At 45.0% G+C, this 23,588-nt stretch overlaps 1 protein-coding gene across 1 annotated transcript in view; it reads left to right on the forward strand.

Annotated features, from left to right (window-relative positions):
* The window catches only part of LOC147115586 (uncharacterized), a 217,811-nt gene that overhangs the window by 72,960 nt on the left and 121,263 nt on the right, over positions 1-23,588 (forward strand). The window contains exons 4-8 of the mRNA XM_085989605.1: positions 1,681-1,815; positions 2,338-2,382; positions 2,587-2,703; positions 10,750-10,818; positions 14,379-14,414. Coding sequence (XP_085845731.1) covers positions 1,681-1,815; positions 2,338-2,382; positions 2,587-2,703; positions 10,750-10,818; positions 14,379-14,414 — 402 coding nt within the window. The remainder of the gene's footprint in view (positions 1-1,680; positions 1,816-2,337; positions 2,383-2,586; positions 2,704-10,749; positions 10,819-14,378; positions 14,415-23,588) is intronic.

The raw sequence follows: 23,588 nt of genomic DNA on the forward strand, positions 1-23,588 counted from the left end.
GTCCAGCGTTATTTCATGAGTAGTTTCTTGATGATGATGAGATTTATAACATAACCTACTTTCAAATGTCACCTCAAACTCTATCTTTTTGGTTATCTGCCCGATCTCTACTACAAATGCTTAGTCTCTGTCTTCACTGCTTTAAGTGCCGTGGGGCATTTATTATAATCAAGGCGCTAAAATAATGCAAGATGTCATTGTATTAATGGCTTTGTCTGGAATATAGATCCACTTGTGCTGCAAAAATGGGAACATGTTTCCCAAGAAAATGTAATTCTGTCAACATTCACATTACATGACATGCACACAGCACCAATATTTGCATGTTACTGAAATTTGTCCAGCATTAGATGCAATAGTCAATTGTGTAGAAGAAGCTTTTAATTGAAGCTTTTACATAGCTTTTTAAAGGAATTAAAGATTTTTTTTACTGATCATTTAGATTGTAAACCAACCAAGTCTTGAACTGTAGCCTGAGTAATAAATTTTGTAATTTAGCCCAGCTGCTGGCCCCAAGTTCGAAAGATTACATCTGCAGAAACACACTATAAAAGACAACTGTTCAGTGAGTAAGAGGAATGTGAATGTGTAAGAAGCAAGTTATCCTGCCCTAAAGCTGTGCCTGCAAGTTTTATTCTTTTTAAGAGTATATATAATCAGTAGATATGCATATTTATCAAAGCCAACATCTTTCTGCTGTAACTAAAAATGTAGTCAGTTTATGCAAGCTGATGCAAATCCAGAATTTGGTTGTCAAGGTGAAATGACAACGGGTGTGCTGTCTGATTATCTTTCATCATATTACTCTCTTCAGTTTCTTTACGTATGGCTCAAGTTTTCTGTCACACATAACTTCCAGTAAACAAATGCAAATATTTTGACTTTGCCTTGACTTGGGGGGAAAAAATGGAGAAAAAAACCCAGATTATAAAGAAACAGAAATCACGCCATTTTGCACCTATCTTTTTTGGATTCAGATAAAACAGAAAATACTCACTGGAATGAAAAAAGAAACAAAAAGAAAAATTACTCCCATTGTCTGTAAATTCCTTTGGGGAATTTTTGAGAGATGTGATAATGCGCTATATAAATGCAAATTCTTTACTTTTGCACTAGCACATTTTAAAAAAGAGTTGGATGAATATCTGGCTGGGAGTGGTATTGAGGTTTATAAGGAAAAGTCCAATACAGGTAATCAAATCGTTGTAGAATATACTGGTTTCTGCATTGATAAGGTCAAGAAAATGTCATGCTAAGGAATGTAACTAGTCAAGAATGAACAATGTCGGATGTAAGGTAAGGTAGGTATTCTGGAGTTTTGCTAGATTTCCTTTAGTGCAGGGCAGGAAGAATCTTTACAGACTTTTCCATCAGTAGATTAAGTGGGTTGGCTAGAGTCCATAATAAAGTAAATTGTACATAATTTGGGGAAGCAATATGCTTGATGAGCTGAATTGCCTTTCTCATTTCTTGGGAAGAATACAACTGAATGCTCTGACCTACATGACTCGGGATGACTTTTTAGCTGAGGGGAAGCATAGGAGTTCCTCTCTGTATCTATTCTAGAAGACATAACCGAGATAGGGAACTTAACTGTGTAAGGAGTTTATTGGTGAGCTTCCTTTTGTTGCAAAATTGATTTCTTAAAAAAAATACAAACATTTTATCTCTTGACTTCAGGGGCAAACAGGCTTATTAGGAAGACAAGGTCCACCAGGTTCCCCCGGACATCAAGGACCACAAGGTCCATCAGGACTAAAAGGACAAAGAGGAGATCGTGGACTGCCTGGATCTGCTGGAATAAAAGGGGACGGAGTAAGTTGAAACAAAACATAGCTGCATGCACAATCTATTACCCACCACCATCTGATATGATGAGAGTAACCTATCCACTGCTAGCTTACAACAACATACAAATACATTAGAGATAACTGCCATCAGATTGAACTAACAGCTCAAAGCTAGTCTAGTTAGCAGAAATGTAAGTTATATCTTAGAGGCACAATTTTGTACATCAATGTTACTGCGCCCTCTAATTCCTATTTTTCTCTGAAGTCCGGGCTAATGATATTCCAATAGGTTTTACAAAAACTGTTCAATGTTATTTAATTACTATTTGACAACAGCAACAAGAACTATACTCCGAAATACCTAAAATTTTAAAATCTGAGGGTTGCCCTAGGCTGCTCTGGTGCATGTCCTGGTGACCTGTGCTGGAGAAGCTTCGGTAGAAGATTGGGAGCAGATCAGCAGTTTGTCCTGTTAATTGGTATGAAGCGGAGGAGAGAAAATATGAATATCTTACAAAATTGTGCAATTTTTTTTTTCATTTTCCAGGGTCCTACTGGTGTTCCTGGCTTTCAAGGATTAGATGGTATTCCGGTGAGTATTTATTTGAATTTTCTCGCCTTGTTGACCGTAAAGCAATTGTAGCTGTACATTTATATCTGATTAGAATGACCTGATCTATGCTTGTTCATGAGCTAGTCAGAAGCCAAGTTTCTCAAGCTCAGCACTATACAATAATATGGCTCCGACACCCACAGATAGTTCTATAACAACTTATTGAAATATTGATTATTTTAGGGTTTTCCAGGGCTGCAAGGCCCAAGGGGTCATCCTGGGTTAGATGGCTGCAATGGATCTAGAGGAGACGCTGGCCTCCCAGGAATTGACGGATATCCAGGAAGATATGGTTTACCGGTAGGGAAATCTTTATTGAATTTAATCATAAGCAGTAGCATTTTCATATGTAAAAGTTGTTAACATAAGGAAAAGAGTACCACCTCCGTAATTGAATACTGATTCAATGCAGTCATTGAAAAGGGGACTGGATAGACTTTTCATTCAGCAGCTCTGGAGAAAATGAAGATGAAAAATACTGAAATAAGGTCCTGGATGATGGGATGAGCCATTGGGTTGAATGGCTTTTTCTCATTGTTACATTTTAATTTTCTTGTATTTGTTAGAGTTTTCCCCCACCACAAATCCTTTTAGAACATCCCAATTCCTCATGGAGCATCTCATCACAGAGCATCCTTGAAATCCAACTCTTCACAGTTCAAAAACCTCAGCATCCTATTTGACCCTGAGCTGAGATTCTGACCCTTTGGCGCCTCTATTACAACGACTGCCTACTTCCACCTCAGTAACATCACTTGCCTCCACTCACACCTCAGCCCAACTGTCGCAGAAACCTTCATCCATGCCTTTGTCATCTTCATACTCAACCATTGCATAGCTCTCCTGGCCAGCATCCCATGCTCCACACTTGGAATCATAGATTTATAGAATGGTTACAGCACAGAAGGAGGCCATTCGGCCCGTCGAGCCCATACCGGCTCTCTGCAAGAGCACTTCAGCTAGTCCCACTCCCCCGCCCTTGCCCCGTAGCCCTGCAAATTTTTTTCCTTCAGGTACTTATCCAATTCCCTTTTGAAAGCCACGATTGAGTTTGCCTCCACCACCCTTTCTGGCAGTGCATTCCAGATCCTAACCACACGCTGAGTAAAAAAGTTTTTCCTCATGTCGCCTTTGGTTCTTCTGCCAATCACCTTAAATCTGTGTCCTCTGGTTCTCGACCCTTCCGCCAATGGGAACAGTTTCTCTCTATCAACTCTGTCTAGACCCATCATGATTTTGAACACCTCTTTCAAATCTCCTCTCAACCTTCTCTGCCCCAAGGGGAACAACCCCAGTTTCTTCAGTCTATCCACGTAACAGAAGTCCCTCATCCTTGGAACCATTCTTGTAAATCTTTTCTGCACCCTCTCTAAGGCCTTCACATCCTTCCTAAAGTATGGTGCCCAGAATTGGACACAATACTCCAGTTGAGGCTGAACCAGCATTTTATAAAGGTTCGTCATAACTTCCTTGCTTTTGTACTCTATACCTCTATTTATGAAGCCCAGGATCCCATATGCTTTTTTAACTACTTTCTCAACCTGCTCTGCCACCTTCAATGATTTGTGCACATATACCCCCAGGTCTCTCTGTCCCTGCACCCCCTTTAGGATTGTACCCTTTAGTTTATATTGCCTCTCCTCATACTTCCTACCAAAATGTATCACTTCGCACTTTTCTGCGTTAAATTTCATCAGCCACGTGTCCACCCATTCCACCAGCCTGTCTATGTCCTCCTGAAGTCTATCACTATCCTCCTCACTGTTCACTATACTTCCAAGTTTTGTGTCATCTGCAAATTTTGAAATTGTGCCCTGTGCACCCAAGTCCAAGTCATTAATATATATTAAGAAAAGCAGTGGTCCTAGTACTGACCCCTGGGGAACACCACTGTATACCTTACTCCAATCCGAAAAACAACCGTCCACCGCTTCTCTCTGGTTCCTGCCACAGCCAATTTCGTATCCATGCTGTCACTGTCTCTTTTATTTCATGCGTTTCAACTTTGCTGGCAAGCCTATTATGCGACACTTTATCAAACGCCTTTTGGAAGTCCATGTACACCACGTCAACCGCATTGCCCTCATCAACCCTCTTTGTTACCTCATCAAAAAACTCAATCAAGTTAGTTGAACATGATTTGCCTTTAACAAATCCGTGTTGGCTTTCCTTAATTAATCCACACTTGTCCAAGTTTTTATTTTAATTCATTTTATGGGATCTGGGCGTCGTTGGCAAGGCCAACATTTATTGCCCATCCCTAGTTGCCCTTGAGAAGGTGGTGGTGAGCCGCCGCCTTGAACCACTGCAGTCTGTGTGGTGAAGGTACTCCCACAGTGCTGTTAGGGAGGGAGTTCCAGGATTTTGACCCAGTGACGATGAAGGATCGGTGATATACTTCTAAGTCAGGATGGTGTGTGACTTGGAGGGGAACTTGGAGGTGGTGGTGTTCCCATACGCCTGCTGCCCTTGTCCTTCTAGGTGGAAGAGGTTGCGGGTTTAGGAGGTGCTGCCGAAGAAGCCTTGGCGAGTTGCTGCAGTGCATCTTGTAGATGGTACACACTGCAGCCATGGTATGCCGGTGGTGGAGGGAGTGAATGTTTAAGGTGGTGGATGGGTTGCCAATCAAGCGGGCTGCTTTGTCCTGGATGGTGTCAAGCTTCTTGAGTGTTGTTGGAGCTGCACTCATCCAGGCAAGTGGAGAGTATTCCATCACACTCATTACTTGTGCCTTGTAGATGGTGGAAAGGCTTTGGGGAGTCAGGAGGTGAGACACTCGCCGCAGAATACCTAGCCTCTGACCTGCTCTTGTTGCCACAGTATTTATGTGGCTGGTCCAGTTAAGTTTCTGGTTAATGGTGACCCCCAGGATGTTGATAGTGGGGGATTCGGCGATGGTAATGCCATTGAATGTCAAGGGGAGGTGGTTAGACTCTCACTTGTTGGAGATAGTCATTGCCTGGCACTTCTGTGGCGCGAATGTTACCTGCCACTTATCAGCCCAAGCCTGAACGTCGTCCTGGTCTTGTTGCATGCGGTAATGGACTGCTTCATTATCTGAGGAGTTGTGAATGGCGCTGAACACTGTGCAGTCATCAGCGACATCCCCATTTCTGACCTTATGTTGGAGTGAAGGTCATTGATGAAGCAGCTGAAGATGGTTGGGCCAAAGACACTGCCCTGAGGAACTCCTGCAGCGATGTCCTGGGGCTGTGATGATTGACCTTCAACTACCACGGTGTGGAGATGCCGGTGTTGGACTGGGGTGGACAAATGTAAGAAATCACACAACACCAGGTTATATTCCAACAGCTTTATTTGAAATCACAAACTTTCGGAGTGCTGCTCCTTCGTCAGGTGAAGTGGAGAGATGCATAAAAACATAGCTTATATAGTCAGAGAATAATGTCAGATGTTTACAGGTAATCTTTCTAACTGCCATTTATCACACCTCGGCAGAGAGATAATCACAGCAATCAAAGGTGTAAATGGTGTCCAAACAGGTTAGTCAGGAAAACATTACATCAAAGAACAATGAGGTGGGGTCACAAGGGGTCAAATGTTGCAGATGCTGGGGTCTGTATGAAAAACAAAAAAACAGACAAAAAACATTTTTTTTGCTGGAAATCACAGCAGGTCCGGCCGCATCTGTGTGGAGAGAACAAGCCAACGACAACTCGAGTCTGGATGACCCGACGTCAGGTGGGGTTACATGTAGCGTGACATGAACCCAAGATCCCGTTTCAGGCCGTCCTCATGGGTGCGGAACTTGGCTATCAGTTTCTGCTCGATGATTTTGCGTTGTCGTGTGTCTCAAAGGCCGCCTTGGAGAATGCTTACCCGAAGATCGGAGGCTGAATGTCCTTGACTGCTGAAGTGTTCCCTGACTGGGAGGGAACACTCCTGTCTGGCGATTGTTGCACGGTGTCCGTTCATCCGTTGTCGCAGTGTCTGCATGGTCTCGCCGATGTACCATGCTCCGGGGCATCCTTTCCTGCAACGTATGAGGTAGACAACGTTGGCCGAGTCACATGAGTATGTATCATGTACCTGGTGGGTGGTGTCCTCACGTGTGATGATGGTATCTGTGTTGATGATCTGGCATGTCTTGCAGAGGTTGCTGTGGCAGGGTTGTGTGGTGTCGTGGTCGCTGTTCTCCTGAAAGCTGGGTAATTTGCTGCGAACGATGGTCTGTTTGAGGTTAGGCGGCTGTTTGAAGGCGAGTAGTGGAGGCGTGGGGATGGCCTTAGTGAGGTGTTCGTCGTCATCGATGACATGTTGAAGGCTGCGAAGAACATGGCGTAGTTTCTCCGCTCCGGGGAAGTACTGGACGACGAAGGGAGCTCTGTTGGTTGTGTCCCATGTTTGTCTTCTGAGGAGGTCTATGCAATTTTTCGCTGTGGCCCATAGGAACTGTCGATCGACGAGTCGAGCGTCATATCCCATTCTTACAAGGGCGTCTTTCAGCGTCTGTAGGTGTCCATCGCGTTCCTCCTCGTCTGAGCAGATCCTGTGTATTCGCAGGGCTTGTCCATAGGGGATGGCTTCTTTAACGTGGTTAGGGTGGAAGCTGGAGAAGTGGAGCATCGTGAGGTTGTCCGTGGGCTTGCGGTAGAGTGAAGTGCTGAGGTGTCCGTCTTTGATGGAGATTCATGTGTCCAAGAATGAAACCGATTCTGAGGAGCTTTCAGGAGAACAGCGACCACGACACCACACAACCCTGCCACGGCAACCTCTGCAAGACATGCCAGATCATCAACACAGATACCATCATCACACGTGAGGACACCACCCACCAGGTACATGGTACATACTCATGTGACTCGGCCAACGTTGTCTACCTCATACGTTGCAGGAAAGGATGCCCCAGAGCATGGTACATCGGCGAGACCATGCAGACACTGCGACAACGGATGAACGGACACCGCGCAACAATCGCCAGGCAGGAGTGTTCCCTCCCAGTCGGGGAACACTTCAGCAGTCAAGGACATTCAGCCTCCGATCTTCGGGTAAGCATTCTCCAAGGCGGCCTTTGAGACACACGACAACGCAAAATCATCGAGCAGAAACTGATAGCCAAGTTCTGCAGCCTTGAGGACGGCCTCAACCGGGATCTTGGGTTCATGTCATGCTACATGTAACCCCACCTGACGTAGGGTCATCCAGACTCGAGTTGTCGTTGGCTTGTTCTCTTCACACAGATGCAGTCGGACCTGCTGTGATTTCCAGCAAAAAAAATGTTTTTTGTCTTTTTTTGTTTTTCATACAGACCCCAGCATCTGCAACATTTGACCCCTTGTGACCCCACCTCATTGTTCTTTGATGTAATGTTTTCCTGACTAACCTGTTTGGACACCATTTACACCTTTGATTGCTGTGATTATCTCTCTGCCGAGGTGTGATAAATGGCAGTTAGAAAGATTACCTGTAAACATCTGACATTATTCTCTGACTATATAAGCTGTGTTTTTATGCATCTCTCCACTTCACCTGACGAAGGAGCAGCACTCCGAAAGCTTGTGATTTCAAATAAAGCTGTTGGACTATAACCTGGTGTTGTGTGATTTCTTACATTCAACTACCACAACCATCTTCCTTTGTGCTAGGTTTGACTCCAGCCAGTGGAGCGTTTTCCCCCTGATTCCCATTGACTTCAGTTTTACTAGGGCTCCTTGATGCCAGACTCGGTCAAATGGTGCCTTGATGTCAAGGGCAGTCACTCTCACCTCACCTCTGGAATTCAGCTCCTTTGTCCATGTTTGGACCAAGGCTGTAATGAGGTCGGGAGCGGAGTGGTCTTGGCGGAACCCAAACTGGGCATCAGTGAGCAGGTTATTGGTGAGTAAGTGCTGCTTGATAGCACTGTCGATGACACCTTCCATCACTTTGCTGATGATTGAGAGTAGATTGATGGGGCAGTAATTGGCTGGTTGGATTTGTCCTGCTTTTTGTGGACAGGACAAACCTGGGCAGTTTTCCACATTGTCGGATAGATGCCAGTGTTGTAGCTGTACTGGAACAGCTTGGCTAGAGGTGCAGCTAGTTCTGGAGCACAAGCCTTCAACACGATAGCCGAGATGTTGTCGGGGCCCATAGCCTTTGCTGTATCCAGTGTGGTCAGCCATTTCTTGATATCACGTGGAGTGAATCGAATTGGTTGAAGACTGGTTTCTGTGATGGTGGGGACCTCGGGAGTAGGCCGATATGAATCATCCACTCGGCACTTCTGGCTGAAGTTGGTTGGAAACACTTCAGCCTTGTCTTTTGCACTCATGTGCTGGACTCCACCATCATTAAGGATGGGGATATTCTTGGAGCCTCCTCCTCCCATTAGTTGGTTAATGGTCCACCACCATTCAGGCTGGATGTGGCAGGACTGCAGAGCTTTGATCTGATCTGTTGATTGTGGGAGATTACTACCTTTGAGGTCCTGCTTTTTAATCTCTTTCCTAGCTCCCTAAAATCTGCCTGCAGGACCTCATCCCTCTTTCTACCTATGTCGTTGATACCGATATGGACCACGTCCTCTGGCTGTTCAACCTCCCCCCTCAGAATGTTAGTAAACTTCAGCTCATCCCACAGTCTGCTGCCCATATCCTCTTCCACACTAAGTCCCACTTGCCCATTCGATCTGTCCTCAATGACCTATGTTGGCTTCCAATCTACCAACACCTCTAATTAAAAATTCTCATCCTTGCACTTAAATTTCTTCATGGCCTCACTCCTCTTTATCTATGTAACCTACTGTAGACCTACGACCCCCCCACCTCTCCAACCAACTTCCTGAGCTCACATTTCCTCTGACTAACCTCTTCACACCACCATCCTCAGCCATGCATTCAATCATCTAGGCCCCATGCTCTGGAATTCCCACCTCTCTGCCTCTTCACCTCCCTCTCCTCATTTTAAACCCTCCTTAAAACTGACCTCTTTGACCAAGCTTTTGGTCACCTCTTCTAAGATCTCTTCTTTGGCTTGGTATATATATTTTTAATAGGTCTATATCTTGGGAGGATGGCTTTCTGGCTGTCAGCTACAAAGCAGCTTTAAGTAAGCTAACGGTACTTACTATTGTTAGGAGTGAGGATAGTTAGCGGTGGGGGGGGCCAAAGGCAGAAGTGTGGGAGAGAGGTGGGATCGTTGAAAGATGGAAGCAGCGAGTGGCTGAGGGAAGGGGGGGTGGTAAAGCTACTGGCTTTTGGAATGGCTGAGAGTGTTGAGAAGTTCAAGATGGCTCAACAGCATGGACTGGCAGCAGAAGGATATGTCAGGCAACAGGTTTCAGGTAGGTGGTGCTTTGGAGGTGGAACTGGCAGGTTAATCAGTAAGTTGAATAAATAGGTAAATTTAAATGCGTCAGACAGGTGTGATGGAAAAAGCATAACAAGAAAATGTTACAGGGTTTAAACTCATAGGAAGTGCATGCTATATGCAAGAGTTTTAGGGGGAGAAATTCAGTAACTTTTGAAATCATGAAAAATTAGCGCCAGGTGCTAATGATTGTGAGCTTCCAGTAAATTGGCTGTTAGCGCTCCAGGAAGGAAATGGAGCGCTAAGTCAAGCGCTACCACTTCCCTTGGAGTGCTAAAGCCGGCAAGAGGGGCGGTAGTGGTGCCCAATATCAAGGGCAGTGCTGCCGGGAACAGAGGCTCCTTCCTTCCCTTAAAGGGAAGGGCCATCGCTGCAGGCTCTGCATTTCAACGAGGTCCCTTGTCACTGATGGCAGCCGCGATCCCACACGATCAGCCCCAAGCACTCTAGCAGAGCGCAGGGCTGATCGATCGCGGCCAAAGAAACTGCTGAAAAATGGACGTAAGGCATTAAGGAAATTTTTTGTTCACGCAACCATCGTCACCTTTAAATACCGCTCCCCAAGCGGCCGGCCTCCCCGACAACGCATCCTGCAGCTGTCGGTATTGTCGCCCGGCAATGCTGCAGGGGGCGGAACCGAATTTTGGGTCCGGGGTGCTACCGGGGCGATGTGCAGCATGATGATGTCACGATCTATGGGCGCAGGAGATCCTGGCGCTAGGGGTTACCGCCGCCGCACACCTCAATGGAAATTTCACGGGCGTCGGTACTCTCGCCACGCCCGGGCGCAAAGCTGGTAGCGCCCTGCTAACGCTCCCCCGGAGGTGCTAACGGGAGGCGCAAAGGAGGCGAATTTCTAGCCCTTAATATTTTACAGATAAATATTTAATATTGGATTATAACTCAAGGTTTAGAAGTATAAATACTATTTGATAAAAACAGTAAGTTGTTTATATGTCAGAGAATGTTGGTAATTTACTGTACTGCTGTTCATTTTTGCAATGTCATATACAACATGTACTATTTCTGTTGCAGGGACTGCCAGGGCCAAAAGGTCCGAAAGGAGATTCCATAACTCTTACATCTTCTGAAGCGTGTTTACCGGTGGGTGTTCAATTTAAAGCATTGGTTACTGTTAACTACCTTTCCTTTCCTTCTACTGTAGTTAAGGTAGGACAAAGATGGCAGCCTGGGACCCTGTTTTGAACTTCATTGACAGAGTGAGCTGGATGGACTAAATGACCATTTTTGTTCCTACCCTGTTCTATTCTTGTCATTGTTGCATTCCTCAAAGTGCTTTGAATTTTTGTTCAACAATTTGCATCCTAGTGAATGAGAATATGATTTTTCTAACATCATTGTGCTAGCGAACTTTATATAAACTCTACCATTAATTTAGGGAAGGTTACAGAGGAAAAGACAAAAGAACAACATGAGAAACATAGAAACATAGAAGATAGGAGCAGGGGTAGGCCATTCGGCCCCTCGAGCCTGCTCCGCCATTTAATGAGATCATGGCTGATCATCCAAATTCAGTACCCTGTTCCTGCTTTCTCCCCATATCCCTTGATCCCTTTAGCCTTAAGAAATATATCTAACTCATTCTTGAATATATGAGGGTGAGGGGCTGTCTGGGAAAAGAGTATAGCAACACCTAGAAAGAGCAATACTGCATGGTTTGACATAGTCACCAGTTTAGGATGAAAGCTAACAGTTCCAGCACCTTTTTTCTGATGTGGAGAAAGTGATGTTAGCAAAACACCAATTAAGTTCACGAACTGGGACTTGTATATCCAATTAAAGCAGAACACCTTGCAGTGTCCACATGCTTAAGGTGCCTAAGGTGGACAAAAATGCTAAAAAAAAACTTTGGAACTACTCAGAAGGCATTTCAACCCATCAGCAGCCTTTGCAATGACTGAAGGGGAAGGGGAATAGGAAGTGATAGGCAAAAGTGATGGTTTGAGTTCATGGGAACAGCTGAAGAATTTCAGACCTATGCTAATGAACTGACCTCAGAAAACTGGGTACAGACAGCATGCTTTATGAGCCACCAGCATTCGAGTCGAACTGTTGAAAATCTGTTCTCGAGTTTATTGCAGATTTGTTTGAACAGTAAATTAGTCCAATAATGCAGTGGACTCTGATCAGATTTACTAAAGTGTATTTTTTTCTACTTTATCATCAGTCGGCAAAAAATGAGATCATCCTTCTATGTTTGGTCTCCAAAGTCTATTCAGCCGAAGAATATTGCTCCGTGTACTTGTTTAAAAAAAAAATTCTAGCATTTAGTCTACGAGTAATCAGTTAAATAATTGTTAGCTGTGAAATCTACATAGAGCATAAACCAAACGCTCAGACTATATTTGGATGAGCATAACCCCATATCTACCATTCACACATCCTTATAATTCACGAAAATTAAATTTCACTTTTTTAAAATGGTACATATGATTTTCACCTGATTGCTTCACCTTTACGTTATGCATATCACAGAATCACAGAATCACAGAAACCCCACAGTGCAGATAGAGACCATTTCGGCCCATCGAGCCTGCACTGACACATATCCCACCCTATCCCCGTAACCCCACGTATTTAATCCCCCTAACACTAAGGGTCAATTTATCATAGCCAATCAACCTAACCCGCACATCTTTGGACTGTGGGAGGAAACCGGAGCACCCGGAGAAAACCCACGCAAACACGGGGAGAATGTGCAAACTCCACACAGACAGCCGCCCGAGGCCGGATTCGAACCCGGGTCCCTGGCGCTGTGAGGCAACAGTGCTAACCACCGGAATCTGGTTTCAACCTAATCTTGCAAAAAAGTTGCAATGGCGGAGGCCTGGGAAATCGGCAAAGGTTGGTCCGAAAATTGCTGAGATGTATGTGCGCATAATGCCTATGCTGGTGGTTAGGAGGACAATTTCCTGCTTGTTATGGTGATAATTGCTGGTCTGCCAGAACTTGTTCACTGACATGGACTGAATTTTGGAAACAAACAGCTCCATGAGAAGCTCTTATGGATGACATCCAGCAACCTGTCCCATGTTGCCTAAGGATGTCCAGAACCATTCAGCAGACTATAGAGGATAGATAATGGGACACACGGGTAGATTGGTTGCACACAGAGGAACAGAGTGATATGGAGGTGCTGCAGCAGGCCACAGTTATATATGACAACAGAAAGTGCTGGGAACACTCAGCAGGTCAGGCAGCACTGAGGAGAGAGAAACAGAGTCAACGTTTCGTGTCGAACCCTTGGTCAGAACTGGAAAAGGATAGGGAAGGGAGATTTTTAAGCAGGGGCAGGGAGGAGGGGAGGAAAGAACAAAGGGAAGGTCTGTGATAGGATGGAAGGCAGGAGAGATTGACTGACAAAAGGGATGATGGTGTAAGGCATAAGAAGAGGTAATGGGACAAGTTAAGAAACAAAAGATGGCTCTAGATGATGTGTGGATGATGATGGCAGCAACATTAACAGCTACCATGTGAGGAAACAAGAGAAAAAATATATACAAAGAAATACAATTTCCAGCACCTGCAGTATTTTGCTATTGTAGTAATATATGACAGTTGCACTCACAGAAATAGCAGAATATAGTGGCTGCACACTGGGCAACAGTGGGATATAGAGGAACACAAGGCTAGATTTTCTGCCCATTGATTACGAATGACTGGATAAATCTAACCCACATTCGCCAAAATACTTGGGACTGGAATTTGCAGTGAGTAATAACAGCAAAAGAACAGCGTTCGCTGTCATTACCTCTTTGAAACGAATCGCAACTTCGGGAAATCCTGAAGTTGCAGTCGGTCATTCACTGCTCCGACACTGGCTGCACTGTGCCCACCGCAGCCCGCCCCCACCACCCCCCCCACAGACGGAAATCAGGGAAACTGATGAAAACTTTGTCTCTTCCGCGGTAATACCGCTGTTAAATACCCCATTACAAATTAGACCCTTTTGGATTAGGTGTAACTGAGGTTTTAACAGTGTATTGACTGCTAAACAAATGTTATGGCCTTGAAAAACTAATTTAAATTAAAATTCTTAAGAAACTTTAAAAAAAAATTACATTATTTTTAAAAGTTTGTTCATCTTTATTTCAGGTTTGCCTTTTCGCCATGTGAGAGCCCCAATTTTTGTCTTGTTCTCTCTAACATTTTTAAAACATTAGAATCAAAGGAGCTTACCCACTTCCTGGTTTGGTGTCTGAGAGAATTCTGCATTTTGATTGGCTGCTTAGACAGCCTGTTGATGTCACAGCAGCTTGCATTAGGGATTCCCCACTAACTTGCGTTGATTTCAATTACGCGTCGGAAAAGCCGAATTTCTCACCACAGAGATCGCGAGATCTTTGTGGGAAGCGTACTTCGGGGCGTTCGCCGCTGACCGCAAATTACGGGCCTTGATGGAAATGTGGGACAATGAAGCTGCTCATGGGAAGCAGCTAATAGAAGCTGTGCATTGGTACAAAGCTGAATGCCAAGAATACCAACTGGGGATGAAAATTGTGGAAAACTGAAATTATCCAACAGTTCCTACAGATTTCCATGTTTGATGGTTAATCTGATATAGACAGATGAATTTTGTTGGGGCATTATAAGGCATACAGACATTTGAAGATTAATGGAGTAATTTGTTCTCTTGTCAATAGGGAGACCAAGGATTCCAAGGACAAATGGGCTTTCCTGTAAGTAACTAATAATTTCCTTAATTTTAATAAGGGATTTCCTTGGCTTTATCTGCTAAGTAGAGAATAATGGGCATCTCAGAGTGATTAAAAGATTAAGGCCTAGAAATTCGGTTGAGGCGCCAAAGTGGCGCCAAGTTCGCCTGGGCGCTGATATTTGCACCGCGTTCGGAGTAATACCGATCGCCAGAAATTCAGTTTCAGCGCCCCTAGAGGGAGACGGGGCGAGGCTCGAGGTGCACCGCGTCCCTCGTAGGGCGTTGAAACTGAATATCGCAGCACAACGTGCCGCAGCGCCACACGCTGCGGCACGGCGCGCTGCGGTACTGCAGGCCTTCCTCCCATTGTTAAGGGGGAGGGGCCTGCACCAGCGCGATCCCCGATCGCGAGTGCCGGCAAAAGAGCCCGGCACCGAGGAGAAGTGCCGGGCTCTCGGGAAACAGCCGGCAATGCTGTGGGGGGGGGATCAGGAGGCCAGGGACGGAGGTGCTGGCAGGCGGCCGCCGAAAAAGCGGCCACCCCGCACCTCCACCTTAACTTGCGCCACTGCCGGCACAACAAGGCCCCATGAACCGGACGCGGGTAGCGAACAGCGCTACAGCGGCGTTCGCTACCAAATATCGTGATCGGGGCGCTAATGGGGTGCTGCGCACACCGATGATGTCATCGGTGGCAGCGCAGCACAACAGGCTAACGTCACCATTAGCGCCCCCGCTGAATATCGCGGGAGGCGCGGCCAGTGGCGCTACAGCCACTGAGTGCCCTCTTTAGGCGCTAACAGGTGGCGCTACTCACCCAATTTCTCCCCCTAAGAGTATGAATTAGATAATGTTAAGAACTATGAGAGGAAGCATTCAATTAGGGTTGTCAATTAATCGCAGTTTACTTTAATGCATTACTTTATCTGGCGATTAAGTTTTTCACGTGTTAATCACTGAAGTTATGTAGAGATGAGGCAGCAGGGCGAGAATAGGATATGGAAAGGGAAAGCCTGAGAGAGGGGTGAGCAGGGCAAGGGAGGGAACACGATACGGGGAGGGAAAGCCTGAGAGAGGGAACAGGGCGAAGGTGGGATTTGGGGAGGGAAAGCCTAAGAGAGGGATGAGCAGGACAAGGAAGGGAATAGGATATGGGGAGGGAAAGCCTGAGAGAGGAGGGAACAGGGTGAAGGTGGGATATGGGGAGGGAAAGCCTGAGCGAGGTGAGACCAGGGTAAGGGTAGGAATGGAATACAAGGAAATCCTGAGAGAGAAGGGCGACGCCAGAAGAAGGATACTGGGCGGGAAAGCCTGAGAGAGGATGGAGCAGGGCGAGGATGGGAACTGGATATGGGGAGGGAAAACCTGAGCCATTTGGAAGCAGAGTTCAGGTTCAAGCAGGATGCCATCCAGTTAGTCACACCGAGAATTTTACTCAGGAACTCGTAACCTTTACCAAAGGCTGGGAATGTCTTGAAAAATAACTTTCCATTTATTTTCCTTTAGTTTTCAGGTAAGAGGATTTTTAAGTACCTCTGACTGTTTCTGTAATATGCTGTTAATTCTAACATGTATAACCGTCAATGCTTCTTGTACTAATTTATCCACCTTATAATCAACCTTTCTCCTGGCAGATTAATCACGCCCTGTGAACAATAAAGACAAGGCTGACATATTGTCACACAGGCTAAAACAAACACCTATATACCTAACATGGCAGTCGGAAACATAACCACTTAGCAACACTGGTGACAATGGTGTCAATTAAATATACAATTAAAACCAAGATTAACTGCGATTAAAATTTTTAATTACTGATTCATTGCGATTAATTTTTTAACTGTTTGACAGTCCTACTTTTAATAGTTTATAACTGTCACCTGAAATCTGAGGTAAAATTACTTCAGAAGTCAACTCAAATTTCTCTCCACGGATGTTGCCTGACCTGCTGAGTTTTTCCAGCATTTTCTGTTGTTACTTCAGAAGACAGGATGTCTATTTTATTAATAACATATATATCCATATATGCGAGCCTTTTGCAGAAGCTTAAAGGAATTAGTAGAAAAGTAGCTTGCTGGACAAAGACTGGCTTGGAAATGGAAACAGAAAGTGCTAATTAATTGAAAATGCACTGGGCAGGGACAATATCAGACTAAGTGGCAAAATAATGAGCTTAAGGAAGATTGATAGCATTCAAAGAAATTTGGACCAATTAAGTAGACGGACTAAGGAATAGCAGATGGATTTTACTGCTAGTGAAGGTAAGTTAGAGATATTGAAACCATGTAGACAGTGAAAGGTTTGGATCAGTAGAGGTGGAAAAGAAAAGGAATTTGGGTGATTATTCACCATTCACTAAAAAGTTCCTGTTGATGTGAAGCTACTATCAACAATATTAATCAAATATTAGGGCACATCTTGGGAGCATTTCATTCTAACAAAACAAATGACTTTAACTTTGTACAGGTTATTAATGAGGCAACATATTAAATATTCTATGCAATTTTGAACACGCTAAGGGGGGTAAAATTCAACTTCAGTGGGGGCGAAAAACAGGCGTGAGCAGATCGGTCGCCCGTTATACACACTGCCTGATTTTCCTCTCATTGAAGTTAATGGAAAGGATGATCAGGCGGGATATGCAACAGAAACTGCTCCTCTACTGTTCATTTTGCGCCCCGCCAAAGTTTAATTTTACCTCCCTTTGCTTCAAAATTCAGAGAAGTGTGATGATTCTAGAACTTGGGGCTCGAAGTTAGAAAAAGAGGCTCATATAGTTCAACTCCTTTTTATTAGCGAAGAAATTAAAATAGTAAGAAGGGACATGACTGCCTCTTTAAAATCTGGACTGCATAGATAATGTAAATGTAGGATAGCTCTTTAACTCGGAATGCGAGCAGAGGATTGGAAGACGAGTACAAAATCTAACAAACTCAAAATAATCCACAGATTAGAAGAATGTTTAGTCTGCACAATTCAAGTGGATAAACTCTGAGAAATGACAGTATATATTATGTTGATTAATTCCTTTTCATTTAATAAAAAGATGTGGATATAGAGTTGATTATGAACCGATTAAAGGCTATATAAAGAAAAGTATAGGTAGAGATGGTCAAATACTGTATGAAACACAATGGTTTCTATTCAGGGGGAACCGTGAAAGTCTCATGCTATGGAAAGGAAACAGTCGAAAGATATTAACAAAAGTTATAAGCTTGGATAAGTAGTCTTGAGTTTTATTTGATTACCTTAGGAGGGAACAATCAGAAACTATGCAGAACTTTCCCTCAAGAGAGCTCAGTGGAGTCCATGGTATGGTGAACTACTTAATTTCTTTAACTTTACACACAGAAGAAAATATGCTCCTAAAATTTTTATTCTTTTTATTCTGTAATAGCATGACTTCTTGTTGCTGTAGCTGACACTGACAGAAATGCAAATCCCTGTCATCCTGAACAGTCACAAGGAAATTTAATTATTTGCTTTCCCACCTGAACAATGGAGCAATGTTTGTGATGTTCCGTACCACACAATTTGCCTGAATTTCTCCCTCGGATGTTTCACACTGACCCATTGTAGCACAGGTTGTGCAATCTATTGCTGTTTCAGACTCCATGTGACATTGGTGTTGGTTCTAATGCTTTGCCATTGACTACATAAGAACATAAGAAATAGGAGCAGGAGTAGGCCATTTGGCCCTTCGAGCCTGCTCCGCCATTCAATGGCTGATCCTCTGCCTCAACTCCATTCACCGGCCCTATCGCCATATCCCTTGATGCCTTTACTAGTCAGAAATCTATCGACTTCTGTTTTGACTATACCCAATGACTGAGCCTCCACAGCCCTCTGGGGTAGAGAATTCCAAAGATTCACCACCCTCTGTGTGAAGAAATTTCTTCTCATCTCAGTCCTGAATGTCCTACCTTTTATCCTGAGGCTGTGACCCCTGGTTCTAGACACCCCAGCCAAGGGAAACATTCGCTCAGCATCCACCCTATCAAGCCCTGTAATAATTTTGTATGCTTCAATGAGATCCCCTCTCATTCTTCTGAATTCAAGAGAATATAGGCCTAGTTTACTCAATCTCTTCTCATATGACAGTCCCGCCATCCCAGGGATCAATCTCGTGAACCTTCGTTGCACTCCCTCTATGGCAAGTATATCCTTCCTTAGGTAAGAAGACCAAAATTGTACACAATACTCCAGGTGTGGTCTCACCAAGGCCCTATATAATTGGAGTAAGACTTCTTTACTCCTGTACTCAAATCCTCTTGTAATGAAGGCCAGCATACCATTTACCTTCCTAATGGCTTGCTGCACCTGCACATCCACTTTCAGTGACTCATGTACAAGGACACCCAGGTCCCTTTGAGCATCTGCATTCCCCAACATTTCACCATTTAGAAAATACTCTGCCTTTCTGTTTTTGCTACCAAAGTGGATAACTTCACATTTATCCACATTATATTCCATCTGCCATGTTCTCGCCCACATACTGAGCCTGTCGAGATCCCCTTGAAGCCTCTTCACATCCTCTTCACAACTGACACTGCCACCTAGCTTTGTATCATCAGCAAATTTGGAAATGTTATATTTAGTCCCCTCATCCAAATCATTGATATAGATTGTGAATAGCTGGGGCCCAAGCACCGATCCTTGCAGTACCCCACTAGTCACAGCCTGCCATCCTGAAAAAGACCCGTTTATCCCTACTCTTTGTTTTCTGTCTGTTAACCAATTCTCAATCCATGCTAGTATATTACCCCCAATTCCATGTGCCCTAATTTTGTTCACCAACCTCTTGTGTGGGACCTTATCGAAGGCCTTCTGAAAATCCAGATACACCACATCTACCAGTTCCCCTTTGTCTACTCCATTAGTTACATCCTCAAAGAACTCCAATAGGTTTGTTAAACAGGATTTCCCTTTCATAAATCCATGTTGACTCTGCCCAATCTTCTTAGTTTCTAAGTGCCCAGTTATTGCATCCTTTATAATAGATTCCAGCATTTTCCCAACTACTGATGTGAGGCTAACAGGTCTGTAGTTCCCGATTTTCTCTCTCCCTCCTTTCTTAAATAGCGGGGTTACATTTGCTATCCTCCAATCTGCAGGAACCGTTCCAGAATCTATAGAATTTTGGAAGATGACAACCAATGCGTCCACTATTCCAATGGCCACCTCTTTCAAAACCCTAGGATGTAGGTCATCCGGTCCTTGGGATTTATCGACTTTTAGTCCCATTAATTTTGCTAGTACTTTTTTTTACTAATAATAATTTCTTTAAGTTCCTCATTCTCGCCACACCCTTGGTTTTCTCATATTTCTGGGAGGTTTTTTGTGACTTCCTCCGTGAAGACAGAAACAAAGTATTTATTTAATTTCTCTGCCATTTCCTCATTCCCCATTATAAATTCTCCCGTCTCTGACTGTAAAGGACCTACATTTACCTTTGCCAGTCTTTTCCTTTTCACATACCTATAGAAGCTTTTACAATCCATTTTTATATTTTTCGCTAGTTTGTGCTCATATTCCATTTTCCCTTTCTTTATCAATTTCTTGGTTCCTCCTTTGCTGATTTCTAAAAAGATCCCAATCCTCAGGCTGACTGCTTTTTCTGGCAACTTTATAAGCTTCCTCCTTTGACTTAATACTACAGGAAACTTTGGTTTATCCGGAGGTTGTATGTCCGGAAACCTCGATCTACCGGCAGAAATCAGGAGCCGTTTTGTTAGGTTTTTTTTCTTCTCGTGGCTTTGTTTTCAACAGTCGGGCTCTGGAAAGTCTCTCTGAAGCTGTTACTAAGCTACAGAGACACTTCCAAGGTACGGGCTGACTGTTTACAAGCTGTTGCTAAGCAACAGTGTTTGTTGTCAGATACAGAGATGAAAACCTCCGTATGCTTCAACATTAACTTTGTATGTCCGGCAGTTTTGATAGATCGGCAACAGCTCGGTCCCGTCGGTGCTGGATATAACAAAGTTTCCTGTAGCTTTAATTTCTTTTGTTAGCCATGTTGGATCACTTTTCCTTTTGGGTTTTTATGCCCTAGAGGAATATATGTTTCTTGCAAATTATGCATTATTTCCTTGAATGTTAGCCATTATATGTCCACCTTCATACCTTTTAGCGTAGCCTCCCAATCTACCATGGCCAACTTGTCCCTCATACCCTTGTAGTTTCCACTGTTTAGATTGAAGACCTTAGTTTCAGATTGGACTACATCACTCTAAAACTTAATATAAAATTCAATCATGTTATGGTCACTTGTCCCTGAAGGCCCCTTTACCACAGGATTATTGATTAGCCCTTTCTCATTACACAGTACCAGATCCAGAATAGCCTGTTCCCTGGTTGGTTCCTCCACATACTGATCCAGGAAACCATCTTGCATGCATTCCAAGAATTTGTCCTCTACACCATTAGTGGTAATTTGATTTACCCAGTCAATATGTAGATTAAAGTCCCCCATGATTACCGTATTGCCCTTCTTACATGCACTTCTAATTTCTTGATTGATACTGTGCCCTACATTACCACTACTGTTTGGTGGCCTATACACAACTCCCACCAATGTTTTCCACCCTTTGCTGTTTCTTAGCTCCACCCAAACTGATTCCAGTTCAACATCACGCTCTGCCGAGCCAGGATCATTTATCTCTACCGTACCGATCGCATCCCTTATTAACAGCGCTATGCTACCTCCTTTTCCGTTTTGTCTGCCCTTCCTAAATGTTGAGTACCCTGGAACATTCAGTTCCCAGCTTCGGTTACCCTGCAACCATGTCTCTGTTATGGCAATTACATCATACCCATTTACTTCTATTTGTGCCATTAATTCATCCACCTTGTTGCGAATGCTACGTGCATTTAGATAAAGTGCCTTCAACTTTGCCTGTTTAATATTTTTCTGCACTTTGACCCTCTTTACTGTTGGCCTTTGTTTCTGCTCCCTACTAGTTTTGCTGACTACTTTTCTAACTTTCACTTCTAGCTTTGTTTCTCTCCATTCTGGGCCCACACTTAGGTTCCCAGCCCCCTAGCAAACTAGTTTAAATCCTTCCCAACAGCACTAGCAAACCCCCCTGCGAGGATATTGGTCCCAGTTCTGCCAAGGTGTAACCCGTCCAGCTTGTACAGGTCCCACCTTCCCCAGAATCGGTCCCAATGCCTCAGGAATTTAAATCCCTCCCTCCTACACCATCTCTCCAGCCACGCATTCATCTGGTCTATTTTCCTATGTCTGCTCTCGCTAGCACGTGGCACTGGGAGTAATCCTGAGATTACTACCTTTTGAGGTCCTGCTTTTTAATTTATTTCCTAGCTCCCTATATTCTGCTTGCAGGACCTCATCCCTCTTTCTACCTATGTCGTTGGTACCGATATGGACCATGACCTTTGGTTGTTCACCCTCCCCCTTCAGAATGTCCTGCAGCTGCTCAGTGACATCCTTGACCCTGGCACCAGGGAGGCAACATACCATCCTGGAGTCATGTCTGCAGCCACAGAAACGTCTATCTGTTCCCCTTACGATAGAATCCCCTATCACTATTGCTCTCCCACTCTTTTTCCTCCCCTCCTGTGCAGCTGAGCCACTCGTAGTGCCACGGACTTGGCTCTTGCTGCATTCCTCTGAGAAACCATCTCCCCCAGCAGTATCCAAATCGGAAAATCTGCTGGAGAGGGAGATGGACCCAGGGGACTCATGCACTACCTTCCTAGTTCTTTTACTCTGTCTGGCGGTCACCCATTCCCTTTCTGCCTGTGCACTCTTTACCTGCGGTGTGACCACCTCGTTAAATGTGCTATCCACGTAGATCTCAGCCTCACGGATGCTCCACAGTGACTCCAGCTGCTGCTCCAGATCCGTATCGCCCTGGACACCGAAAGTGTCCCTGACTTCCCACATAGCACAGGAGGAGCACTCCACGCTGCCGAGCTGCCCTGCCATGTCCTTCCCTTAATTTACTCCCTTTACTTCCTCTAAATTAAATAATATTAAAGACACTAGGGACCTTACTTCACTTTAAACACTACTTACTCTAAACTAGAGACCTTACTTTGACTTTAACGACTGAACTGTAGAAATACTCACCAGGTCCTACTTACCGATCAGCTCCTTCCCTGGTAGTGACGTCACTTTAGTGGTTTTGCAGTTGTTGTTGTTGTCTGACTGCTCCTGCTCTCGGACTCTTTCCTGGGTGTAAAGTAAGAACCAATTCCTACAGAGTGAAAAGTTAGGGAAAGCAAAGGCGAAGCAAGGGAGCTCCTCCTTCTACTCCTCACCCACCTAACTCCCTCACTCACCCAACTCTCAGTACTCTGTTCAAACCGCACTTAGTGCAGGTCGCACTGCGAAGCCTGTTTTTATAGGCCTATTTTCCCTAATTAACTGTGCTCAGCCGCTCTGAATTATCCTCTGCCTTGTCCGGTGCTGCCGACTCCTTTCAGGTCCGTTGTCCTCGGCCTCCCGCGCTCTTTCTCCTCTGCCTTCTCCGGTGCTGCCGACTCCTTTCAGGTCCGTTGTCCTCGGCCTCCTGCGCTCTTTCTCCTCTGCCTTCTCCAGTGCTGCTGACTCCTTTCAGGTCCGTTGTCCTCTGCTTCCCGCGCTCTTTCTCCTCTGCCTTCTCCGGTGCTGCCGACTCCTTTCAGGTCCGTTGTCCTCGGCCTCCTGCGCTCTTTATCCTCTGCCTTCTCCAGTGCTGCTGACTCCTTTCAGGTCCGCTGTCCTCGGCCTCCTGCGCTCTTTCTCCTCTGCCTTCTCTGGTGCTGCCGACTCCTTTCAGGTCCGCTGTCCTCGGCCTCCTGCGCTCTTTATCCTCTGCCTTCTCTGGTGCTGCCGACTCCTTTCAGGTCCATTGTCCTCGGCCTCCCGCGCTCTTTCTCCTCTGCCTTCTCTGGTGCTGCCTTCTCTGGTGCTGCCGACTCCTTTCAGGTCCGTTGTCCTCGGCCTCCCGCGCTCTTTCTCCTCTGCCTTCTCCGGTGCTGCCTTCTCTGGTGCTGCCGACTCCTTTCAGGTCCGTTGTCCTCGGCCTCCCGCGCTCTTTCTCCTCTGCCTTCTCCGGTGCTGCCTTCTCTGGTGCTGCCGACTCCTTTCAGGTCTGCTGTCCTCGGCCTCCTGCGCTCTTTATCCTCTGCCTTCTCTGGTGCTGCTGATTCCTTTCAGACTATTCTAAAATTGATGGGGAGGGGGCTT

The sequence above is a fragment of the Somniosus microcephalus genome, chromosome 6 (genome assembly GCF_052327205.1).
Source record: "Somniosus microcephalus isolate GS21.2 chromosome 6, FLI_Smic_1.0, whole genome shotgun sequence".
Lineage (NCBI taxonomy): Eukaryota > Metazoa > Chordata > Chondrichthyes > Squaliformes > Somniosidae > Somniosus > Somniosus microcephalus.